Genomic DNA, 12,595 nt, shown 5'->3' with positions numbered 1-12,595 from the left:
GAGATTCTGTGTTACATAACTCTCCCATAAAAGACCCATCATAATCCAGGGTGAAGCGACCCCCTCCTCCTCCCCCTCAGAGTGGGCTTAAAAGCTAAATATGGAAAGATGTGAAGCCATGTTTTTATTAGCCTACAGCGTAACATAAATCTAAACTCCAGGAGATATAACTGACATAAGTCCATTTTAATAGACAATAATTTGTCTTAAAACATTCAAATTAATCATTGGAAAAAAGGAGAACAGCATCTGATGAAATTAACACACCAAAACGATATGCTTGAGATTAGGAAGTTAGGTGTCAGAACTACTCCAAGGCATCATCTTCAAACATCTTCTTAAGACACGTCAAGAGTTTAACAAAACCTTATTCCTAGTGTTCACACATCATTCGACACCCAAACTGTCTCTAATCTGTGTTTCACAGATGACCAGAGGCCCATCCAGCTAAACCTCTTGATCCATGGTTGATTTTTTCCCCCCCTCTTTGTTTCCGAAGCAGCTCAGCTGTGTGTGGGCTCACGCTGGTCCCCATCGGGACCGTTTCTGTCCTCAGCTCCTACATCCTGTTTGACAGCATGGACAGCATAGTTAATGGCAGTGGTGTTTGTCCAGCTCCAGGCTCCTGAAAGTGGGTTGTAAAGCATTCCTTGGACAGACTGCACCAAGAAACCATCTGAGAAAGAGCAAAAAAGCAGAAAAGAAACTGAGAAGGTGAAATTCAGTACAACTCTGCAGACAAATATCCAACAACTGCATGAAATTTTAACTATAATAACTGACACATTAAGAAGTGCATTATTTTTCTTTATTTTTTGCAGCTTTCTTTCCTTATTGGGGGAATCTGAGACTCACTGGACTCCAGGAGGCGCTCCAGCTCCACAGGGCTGACAAACTTCTCCCAGTCGTGTGTCCCTCTGGGAACGATGCGCAGCAGCTGTTCAGCTGCGACGATTGCCAGAGCGTACGACAGGTTGGTTTTATTTATCGTGGTGATGAAAAGCGAACCTCCGGGCTAAGACAGAGAAACGACCAGAAACACTTAGATCAGGAAATGCAGACTTTCCTAAATTAAAGGTATAGATGAGGATGTTCTATTTTCAGGTGGATCATCTCAATAATTGGTCCTCCTGATTGTCAATCATTCTGGTGATATGTTTACGTAAGGCCGTCCTACGTGCTTGTCCACATTTTCATTTATCGGTGGTGAGTCTGACATTGTGGATAAATTGCAAATCTTCTTTTGGAAATTAAGCTTGTATGAGCTATGAGAACGGAAACTTTTAAACAGAGCGTGCACGAGGAGAAATACGCTTGTGCACGCTCTCGCACGTGCATAATAGGCATTCCCTCTCAGGAGCGGGTACAGGGTTGTGTATGTGCAATTTTTTTTTTTAAGTGGAGAGGGCGGGTCTTCTCAAAAAGTTCCTTGAAGATCACGAAAACCCTCACCTATACCTTTAAAATGCATCATAAAAATGTCTGATGACATCTCTAGTGTTAGAATAACAAGAGATGTCACCACCCAAAGAAAATAGTGCAGTTCTTCCTAATACAACTTCTTATAACAAAAGGAGGTTTTTGACAAATTGACAAGTTGGTGATGAAAACAAATTTAGCTTCAATATTAGGGAGTAGTTTGAAGTGACATCAGAAGAAGAAAAAGCAGATAGATTTCATAAGCTACTTAAACCTCTGTGGTTCACTCAGATTGAGAGAGAGCAACACTTTCAGGAGATAACAGGAAGGCTGAAAGGACTACAGCAGATTCAGGTTATCTTAGGCTTGCCATGATAAGTGCTGTCCCAATAGTGCTGGCAGTAAGGTAGGTTAAGTACCCTGTAATCTTCCCATCATAGTTATTTTACCATAGGAAGATCAAAGGGTTCCGAAGTGGAACTTTGAAGCTATAAGCAACCCCACAATCCAGAGCTCAAAAAAACTCTTCCTCACCCACCGTGGGTGGTCTCCCTTTTTCCCCCCGAGCTCGGGTCCTCTACCAGAGGCCTGGGAGCTTGAGGGTTCTGCGCAGTATCTTATTTTTCCCTAGAACTGATCTTTTCTGGACCAAGATGTCTGATGTATTTCCAGGGATCTGTTGTAACCACTCTTCAAGTTTGGGGGTCATATCTGTGTTCACTGCGACAAACACGCAGACGACCTGATTTCTGAGGGTAAATCAGCCTTTACAACCTGCAGTTATGTGCTGGATTGTCTCAGGGGCCTCTTTGCATAGTCTGCACTAGGGGTCTTGTCTGGCGCAGTAGATCTGGGGCTCTATTTCTCTGGTGTTAACAGGGCCTGCTTCTGTGCAGCCATGATCAGTGCCGCTGTGCTGTACTTCAGTCCGGCTACGTCTAGACATTGGTAGGATTTCCTGATACTGTATCTGCCGCTTCGTTTAAGTGAGTAAGTTTCCTGAGCTATCTCTATAGTTATGCTGCTATAGGTTTAGACTTCTGGAGGACATAGGGACCCCCATTTCATCATTCTATCTCTATTCTCCTACTCTGCAGAATCTGTTAGTTCAATCTCTAACTTTATGCTCTTAGAGTAGATTTGCCTCGTCTGTTCCTGTTTGGCTGTGACGCCATCCTGGAGAGACAGTCCTCGTTAGCCTGGCTGTGTGTTTCCTGGACGGGGCCGCCGTCAGCTGCTTGCAGCTGCTTTTTGTATCTCTGCTTCTGTCTCCTTTAACCCCAGTCAGCCTCAGCAGATGGCCGCTCACACTGAGCCTGGTTCTGCTGGAGGTTTCTTCCTGTTAAAAGGGAGTTTTTCCTCTCCACTGTCGCTACAAGCATGCTCAGTGTTAGGGATTGTATTTGAGTCAATGCCACCAACTGGTTTTCCTTAGATAGAAACTTTTGAATCAGTTTGACTGGATGATCTGGTTGAACTGTAAAGTGCCTTGAGATGATTTGTGTTGTGAATTGGCGCTATAGAAATAAACTGAATTGAATTGGTACATCCCCTGTAGGGGCTCAACCTCCCATGATGGAACAGGACAGCTTTAGTCATTTTGTTCATTGTTCATTCATTCGTTCAACCAGCACCAACACACAACCTTCACTGTTGCTTGTTAATGCTAGCACCAAACCACACACATTCTTTCCCAGGGCAACAACGCAGAGAACATGCAATGATGAAATGATAAAAATACACAGGAGACTCGCTCGCGACAAGACGCACCTTCAGAACGTGACTGCAGCAGATGGCGAATGTTTCCAAGTCAGCCAGATGCTCCACAACTTCAGACGCCACAATGGCGTCAAACTGGGTCTCCGTCTGCTCCTCCTGCTTTGCCTCCCCGTCGCCTGAAAGCTCCTCCAGGGTGCAGGCCCGGTAGGACACCCGGTCTCGAAGGTCTGGGTCGTGTGACGAATGCAGCTGGGCGATGCGGATGCTGTCTTCTACTGGATCTATACCCAACACAGTGGCTCCCAGACGACCCAGTGGCTGCAGGGAGAGAATATGAGATCTTTATGTCAATTCATTTTAAATAAAAACTATATTTTCAGGAGAGAGAAAAAAAGAAAAGAGCTGCAGAGATTCTGTCTCCTCAGGATTTATCAAGGTGTTGGGGATTGCTAAAAGCATCTGGTCAGACATTTTAAAAGCAGGTGAAGGAATATAAAGGTGCAACAGTTCAGGCAAATAATGGCTAAAACTATTCAACCTTAAAGTCGTAGGGAGGCGGTTGTTCCAAACATTGCATTTCTGAATTCTCCCGAGTGGTGCACGACTTTACACGAGTGAATAAAGTGAATGTGATTGGACGTTTATCAAGGGGGCGGGATTGTTGTGGCGGAAGGTTCGCAAGCAACTTTGATTGTGGCCGATTTGTCGAAAGCATCCTGCTAACCAGTTAGCAACTTAGTGCTAGTAGGTTCCCAATGGGAAATTCCATTGGGACCAAGTAGCACTAAATTGGTGACTTAGAAACGACACTGTCAAGGAACGCTATGGACAGAGGAAACATGCAAGAGGAGGAGAGTTTAGTGTCGGAGGTCGTGGATGAATCTCATCCGTCATACATTTTTTATTTAGAGGAGGAAAGCGGGGATGAAGATGTTGTGGAAGAGGACGCCAGGGCGGCAGAAGCTTGGTTTGGTGTAGAAGGCTCACAGCCGTACATGTTTGAGCCCTTGCCTCGCAACGCTGCCAGTTCTGTTAGCTCTACGCCTGCTGAAGACACAGACGTCCATCCCCGTGAACACTGGGACGGAACTCAATGGGAAAGGAAATGATTCTTATTTCAAACGCTGCGTATATTAGCTGCGACATTTGAATCAAGATGCTATGTGCGAAAAAATTTGATTGACAGATGAGCGTTGATATATGATTGGCTGAATTTAGGTGTTCAGACTGACGTATAATTAACTGGCCTACATAAAATAACAAGAAAAAAAAAACAAAACAGATTTTTTCTACAGCATTTTTTTAAATAGAAAATTTCTGATAAAGAATACATTTATATACATTTTTTAGCCAGAATAATTAGACATTTAAATATCACTTCCCTATGACTTTAAAGTAGACTAGGAACTGAAGAGAAAGCCAATCAAGAGACACCAAATATGGGAGTTGTGTGCTTTACCAGCATCAGTTAAAAATCATGCTGCAACATTTTGTGTTATTAAAAGGTAAAACAAGAAAAGAAGTGCTGCTGGATCTCTGCTCAAGATAGCAGTTGAAAATCTAAAAATAAAACTAGAAAAGCACTCAGAGCGTAGACCTCTGCCAAGAGGCCCATACTGTGACATAAACCTACAGTTAAACCTTCATCGGGCACTCAGTGAAATACTTTGAAAATCAAACTTTCAAGCCAATAGTGTTACTGGAATCCAGGACAAGACCTTGTTACCTTTGTAACATGCAAAAAAATCTGGATATTTTGATGGCAAAAATTAATTTCAATGTAATAACAAGAAACGCCAAGTTGCCCGAATATATTAAGTGCTTCTATTCATGAAAAACAGAGTGAAAGAAACAAATTTTTTTGGTACAACATAACCTTAGAGGCATTAATGCTGACTGTGGCACTTTTTTAGTTTATAAACCTAAATACAATTGTTAAGTAGGCTTATTAACTTTTCAATTTGGTTTTTATCTTATATTGTTGACTTGTTTACCTTTTTTTCTTTCCCCAACTTAAATTACAGTAGGTATTTTATCATTCAAGGGCTCATCTAATTGGTCAAATGCCAAAATAAGATGTGCAGCCATGTAGCAGCATCTTTGCTGAATGGCTGGATATAGATCTTGTGCTTCTAGACCTCACTGAGGGGAGCTCCATTTGTAAAGGGTACGCTAGTGATCAAAAACGCTAACTTGCCCTATAAAGGGTTAAAACCTCACACACAATCTGGATCATTGCTAAATGGTTATGCAATTTATTTGGAAAAATGTGTTCATCCACACTGCAGTTAGATTAGGTGTTGCCTTCACTGCCCTCTTGTGGAGAAATGCACATGTTTGCCTAGAGGGCTTCCTTCATCCCCCCCATGGCTGATCCATTCCGATGGACATCTATGACTTTCTATGGGTCTGTCTGTGAGAGTCTGCCTCCGTATGACAGAACAAGCCTCAACGAGGCCTGATTTTGTCATCCTAGATCACACAACCGGAGCTGGTTATGCTCAAAGCCGTCAGCAGTAACAAACAGATAAACAACCATAAAGGACTGGCTGTCTGCTCCATCCCACTGGTCAAACATCAGGAGGACGTCTGGCTCCGGCTCTGATCCTTACCTCTGTGAGCAGCCCTCCACCGCAGCCCACGTCCAGGATCCTCAGCCCCGCCAGCGGTTGTCCAGGATGACGCTCTCTCTGCACGTTCAACAGATTATCTCTGCAAGATAATAGCGCCATCAACATTTAACCTCCAAAGTCAAATGATTTCTAATGAAACCGATAAAAAAACAAAGTGAAGCTTAAATTCAAACCCCAAAAATTAGTGGTTAAAATGACAGCGACTTGGAGGAGGAAAAACCGTGCCATGGCTCTGCTGCATCCTGATGCATCATCATCATCATCATCATCCTCAGTAAGGTCCCAGAGCTGCTTCAGTCTGAGCGAATGAGTCCAGCTGTCGCTCCAGTCCGCCTCACACATTTTATCATATTAAAAGACACCAAAAAAGGTTTTTTTGGAAAGATTTTATTTTAAACACAAATACCAAATAATAAGGGAGAGGACTTTTTTTGTTAGGGCTGGAATATGAATCATATTTTAAACTCTATTATGATTCTAAAAATGAAATAATGGATTATTTTGCTCCTTTATAGCTCACTTTTGTGCCGTTTTCTGTTGCTGATCGAGCGGCAGTCGTACCGCATACCCTCTGCTGTGGATTCCTTAATCAAGAGGATATTTTTCTTCTTTGGTCTAAAGACTAACTCTGGCTGATGTCGCATGAAAATGTCGGATGTGATGGAACTGAGCTGCAGCAGCAGCGTTTCCTCCAAACTGTTTCCATGATGGTCAAAGTGCACATCGCTTCTCTGGTTTTAATCCAAATGATCAGAGAAAGCCCCAAAACTCAGAGGAAATTATCTGTAAACGCTGTCTTAAATAAACACCGGTCAAATCTGAAGCAACAGCTGGTTGATGCCTCGAGTCGCGGCGCAGCTGCTGGGTGACATCGTCTCCTGATGCAGAGATTTAACAGAAATTATATTTCATTTCAGATATAATTTCTTTATTCGCTTCGTTCAGTTGAGGATCACAGGCTCCTTCAGAGAAGTTAACTCGTGGATCAACAGGCTGCTGCATGCGTCACACTTCACTGCAGTTTGGCTGCTGATGCTTTGTGTCGTAGTTGTGTGGGACTGTGACGGTTCATCCAGGCAGAATCAAAGCTATCGCTGGTTATAGAACCAGAGGCTATGGAATAAAGGAAGAACCCGTCTGGAAAGAACAGCCGCTGGAGTCGTTAGGCAAATCCTTTCCAGTCCCTCCCTTTTTTTTTATTTTTTATTATCAAGTATTACCTGCACCCACCTGGCTTTCTAGGGGGATATGGTGTCAAATCAAAACTTCACTTTGCGTCTCTCCCACTGGAGAAATTATTCTGATAACATTGTTTAACAGAATTGTTTATTTTTTCCCCAGCTTTTATCATCATTACACTGTCACAGAGCTATCATTACACGCCGCACAGAAGAACCGCTCCCCCCTCCCCTACCCGCAAACACCTGTGGATGCGCCCACTTTTTTTTCCTGTCTTTTATTTTCTTTTTCAAAGTTAAACAGGCTGTCTAAAACTCAGGTCATATGTTTTTCATCAATAACCTTATACTGCTTCAAAAATGGCCAAAGAGGCTGACTACGGGTTAGCCAAAGGGACAAAAAGGCTTACCTTTGACTCTTTAATTATTCATGATTAATGCATTAATGTTGACATCCCTAATATATATATATATAATAAAATTAAATACCTTTTATTTAGCTCGACTGAGGAAAGACCATCTCTTTGGGTTGGGAACTTTGCAGACCCATTATATATTTTTTATACATTATATATCTTTGTAGTCCCGTTATATGCCTTTACCAAAAAGACCAACGTTCAGTTGGTGATGATAAAATAAAGCTGTATAATCCAAGCGTCCGTCCTTATGGTGTTTTAATCTTCCTTTTTGAGCCTAAATAGATCCTCAGCACAGGATGAGCTATGAGCTTAAATAGACAGACTGCCGCCATCTACTGGTAATACTGCTGAACTACCAGAAAGCCACATGGTGGACATTAAGGGCTGGTTTATGCTTAGAAACCATCTGCATGTGTGTCGCAGTGAATGTAAATATGCCCCGCCCCTTCTGCAGACACTCTGCTGCACCTCTCCAAAATTGTAGGGGACCGTAAACAGGAGGCCTCTGATTGGTCAAATCTACATCTGCTCTACACTATGCATATTTCCTGTTTGGTACCTTATCAGCTTGTTTTGTTTGTATGATCTCCATTGTAGAAAAAAACTTGTGAAGATGGACCGGCTAGAAGAGCGAGGTGTGAGAGAACGCTGGGATCCTTTTTCCACTTGGATCCCCGCTCTTTTTCACCCTCATGTCCCTCATGTCCTCACTTGTACCCACTTCCTCACCGCCTCGGCCCTATCTAGACCCACAGCTAGTTCCTCATTGTCCCTCTTGCGTTGTGCCGTGGAATAACATAGCACAGACCACGCTTCAATATTGGGCATAAATCAAATCTATCTGCGTCAAGCTCACTGCGACACACTGCTGCGGGAGTATAACCAGCCCTTAAGGCAGCTACCACAGGGGCGGGAAACTCCATCCTTGGTCCAACACACCTGAATCGCAGCACAGTGACGTAAACCCGGTCCCATAATTTTCTTAAAATAAATATAAATAGAAAGGTTTTATTTACCAACACAATGAGCAAAAACAAAGCATAAAAAAAGTAACAAGCACTATGCCAGCAGGACACTAGCATAAAAAGGCTGTATGCAAGCAGAGTGAGGTCACACAGAGGTCTCCAGCTTTCCCGACCTTTAAATGCTTCAGTTTGGAGCATTACCGCCTCATTACCCTTCCAATCCATACACGGTGTTTCCTTTTGTAATTACAGATGGAGGCACATTATGCTTCCAATTTGCTGAGTGGCTCAGTGTGTGTGATTTGAAAATAAAAAGAAGGGAGTATCTCACCGTACAAAAGGCACCCTGAGGTCATTCATGGCATGAAGAGCAGCAAAGTCTCCTTCTTCATCCCACCACTTGTTGGCCATCAACTGGAACCTCTTCACCTCACCGGGGTCCACGGTGGTGTGGGACGCCGACCTGCAGCCGTCATCAACATGTCAAAGAAAATTAAACGCAGCGATCTAGTGTCGTTTCTAAAGCAGAGTGAAATCAATGTGGGCGTTGTCATGGAAGCATCTAGCAATCTATAGTAGCTTAAACTGTATTTCACAGAGAAATATAAAGATACTGATGGTTTTTCCAATCTGAAAGCCTTTTTTTTTTTTTTTTACAATAACACCTTTAAAAATGTGCAATGTCTTTGATTACTTATGACTAATGTCGCTTAAAGTTTGAGTTTTATTGGTTTTATGAAAAGTTAAAATGTCAACTGTATTTGAATTAACAATCCAGTGTATGTTAATCTATCAAAAATCAGTCCCTCCCTCACATTTAGCTAATTTTTATATATTTTGAGTGGGATGTTCATCCTGAAGTGGTGCTGTTCACCGGCGCGTGGAGCCCATAGACTCTATGGGTGTGCGTCTCGTTTCAAGAAAGTCATGTGACCGATCCAGGAGTCGTTTCTAACTGACTGACTCACTAAACTGTGTTTCAAAACTTATCTGTCAACATGATGCATCTGCTGAAAAAAAATTGTCTCATCTTTTGCGGTTTATTATTAAAATGATCAAGAATTTTGGAGCAGCCTAAAAGGAATAGGAACGTTTCAGCCGTTGCCATTTTTAATTTTCTGGTTGTGTTTTAGTTTTCCTCTCAGTAATCACTCAACTTATCTGAATAAAACTTAATTTCAAATTTACTCTTTAGTTTATTTACTGTTTTTACTGTAATTATTGTTTTAAAAATATGATTTCAAATCCTAGTCCACAAGCATCCTCATTCACATTTTCCCCTAAATTATCACCTTATGATAGGTTATATGTTCACATTATTTATTGGCTGCATCTAAAAATATCAAAGATATTTTCAATTTAAATATAGATATGAAACAATACCATATAACCTAAAAAAACTTAAATTATATCATTGTACTACAAGGTAATCAAATCAGTTTAGTCTTTTAGATAAGCTGCATGTCGTGCCTTTAAATGTCCAGCAGGTGTCAGTATTCTGTCAGACAGCATCAATACAGTTTGGAAATTAAAAGCTTCCAGCTGCCTCATTAACTCATCACTAGGGTCTGGTTTCTTTATTCTGGTATTGCTCAGTCCAGAAAAATATAGTTTGCTTCCTGGAATAGTTTTTTTTTTTGTTTATTTTATCAGCAAAGGGAAAAATCTAATAAAAAGTTGTTTATTAGTTACAGTGATATGCAGATGAGTTATAACCCTTTAACTACTGTATAAAGTTGTTACCCCCTAACAAAGCTTTAAATCTGATCCCACAAGAGCCAGAATTAGTTTTCAGTGGAAAATTTCCTCTTTGAAAGGTAACCTTGTGAAGCCAATCCCCTGCTAAAGTAATGCAGTAGATCCGCAGCAGGATGGCTCCAGCCTGTCGTGCCAAACGAGTTATCCCCGACAGAATTTGTATCCCCTGCGTCGGGAGCGCGCATTCAGCTCCGCCTCATTACCAACACATTAGGCGTGGAAATAAAGATATTTTATTTTCCTTAACGAAATATAAGAAGAAAAAAACTTTTGCAAATGTGATTTACACCCACAAAAATAAAAGACTAAAATAACAGTGTGTTGGTGATTTAAAACATACATTGTTCTCATGACACTGAAATACATGATCCTCGTCACATTACAAATTTGCAAAAACATTGTGCAATTAAACATACACATAAACTGTAGTATAGCTCTGACCTATTCTTAAAATACTCCATCCCAAGATCGCTTATAGGACTTTGTCTCTCGCCATAGTTATTAATTATGCAAATTAGGTGACGTATTAGCTGAATGTTTCGCTAGCTGACAGTGCACATTTTCGAAGTGGCTTGAAAAATCTATACATCGACAAAAATGAATCCAGCAGAGTATGCAACAATTGTGACATATAAACTCAATGGAGTTTACCCAGCTCTTTTAAACAAGAGAGAAAAATTACTTTTGCGACGAAAAGCTGCAATTTACAGCATTGAAGGTAGAGACATCTTTTCGTAATATAACAGCGTTGATGCTGAAAAAAGAGTAATTACTTTTGGTCTTTTGAGAGCAGTTTATTTTAAAAAAAGAAACTATACATTTCAGTCATAAAAAGAACGTTTACATTATTTTACTTATTTTTCTGCATTGTGAGGAGTGTCAGGATTTCATATCACAACTTTCCAAAGTTTACATAAGGCAGGACTCTATAATTAAATTAGGTTTTTGGTCACTATATCTACAGAAGTTTATATGCTTTTGTGTCTACATTCATATTAAACATGATGCATGGATTTCAATTCAATTCAATTCAATTTTATTTATATAGCGCCAATTCATGAAACATGTCATCTCAAGGCACTTTACCAAATCAAAATCAATCAGATTATACAGATTAGGTCAGATCATACAGATTGGTCAAAAAAGCATTCTGCCCTGCAGCGGTTTACTGGAACACACCGGGGCCCACCAGCCCTTAGGTTCTGCTAAGCACCTGGTTTGCTGCATCTCTGCACAGGCGGCCCTCCGCTGCCTCAACACCGCAGCTCCGCTGGAAAAGCCCCGAACCTCCGACCTCTGGATGGCGCCGCTGACAGGCGACACTTTCAGGCCCCTCAACCCAAACAGGAGACGGCCGAACTTGTTGGAGTACATCTCACAGAACCCGTCAGCTGTAGCTCTGCTGGGCTTTCTTTTTCTTCTTGGATTTATTGGTGGTTGGCAACAAACTTTTAGTAGCATTACCGCCACTTACTGGTACGGAGTGTGGTTGATGATGGTGCTCTTCTTCTCCTTTTTTTTTTTTTTTATAACTTTATTTGGAACAGTAAGAATGACAAACTCAGTATAATAAAGCGCAACATATAGTATTAGTCAATCATACCTCCTAACACTTTTCTTATTTTTTTTTTCTTTCAAGTTGCGAGGTAAACAGATGTTAAGTTTATGCAATACACTTCAGAGAGAAAATCGAAAACCAAGGATGTCTATTCTTCTTCTTCTTGTGAGGGTTTATGGTGGCTGGCAAAGTAATTAAAAGTGCATTACCGCCACCAACTGATAAGGAGTTAAACAAGGAAACAGGAAACAAGACTCACCGCCAGAAAAAAATAAAATAATATTTTCCTAACAGTTTAACTTAACCCAACATAATAAATACTTAATCACATTCGGCCTCATAATTTCTAATTTAACAAACTTTTAGTAACATTACCGCCACTTACTGGTATGGAGTGTGATTCGGTTCATGATGGTCTATCTAATATACATGTAATACAAATATATAAATTCTAAGCAAAAAAAAAAAAAAACTATATATATATATATTTATGTATATATATATTCAAAATGTTATATATATATATATATATATATATATATATAGAGAGAGAGAGAGAGAGAGAGAGAGAGACTTAGATTTATTTTGTCATTTTATATACACAAGTGTAAATAAAAAGAAATTTCTTTTCTTTTTTAAGTGCAGCTTGGATAAGGTAAGCAGCAGTGAAAAAAACAAAATAACATTGCGATATAAAGTCATTATACTAGTTATGAAATGTGCATCAGGGTTTAGGGTGGTGGGTGCTGTAGATGAAGTTGCTCATCAGTTGTCGTTGAGCTGCTGCCTCCAGCTCCTGAAGCACTCACTTGTGCCTCAGGGGAGGAAGAGGACGACGCTGTGAGGATAGTAGCTCCCTGGGTTAAAGAGGCTGATGTGGTTGAAGCAGCAATGGTGGCAATTTTTTTACCTTTATAGTTTTACTCAAATATTTTATGACTGAGGT

At 40.7% G+C, this 12,595-nt stretch overlaps 1 protein-coding gene across 1 annotated transcript; it reads right to left on the bottom strand.

Moving 5' to 3' along the window:
- Positions 1-165: 165 nt before the first annotated feature.
- coq3 (coenzyme Q3 methyltransferase) lies at positions 166-11,540 on the bottom strand. The gene is made up of 6 exons (XM_038270240.1): positions 11,305-11,540; positions 8,665-8,796; positions 5,751-5,850; positions 3,190-3,456; positions 856-1,015; positions 166-676 (listed from the first exon to the last, which is right to left on the bottom strand). The coding sequence occupies exons 1-6, from the start codon at positions 11,463-11,465 to the stop codon at positions 504-506; spliced, it is 993 nt and encodes a 330-aa protein (XP_038126168.1). The 5' UTR covers positions 11,466-11,540; the 3' UTR covers positions 166-503.
- Between the last annotated feature and the right edge of the window lie 1,055 nt (positions 11,541-12,595).

This window comes from Cyprinodon tularosa, unplaced genomic scaffold, assembly GCF_016077235.1.
Source record: "Cyprinodon tularosa strain WSP-4 unplaced genomic scaffold, ASM1607723v1 ctg758, whole genome shotgun sequence".
Lineage (NCBI taxonomy): Eukaryota > Metazoa > Chordata > Actinopteri > Cyprinodontiformes > Cyprinodontidae > Cyprinodon > Cyprinodon tularosa.
This window is presented reverse-complemented; position numbering and strand designations above follow the sequence as displayed.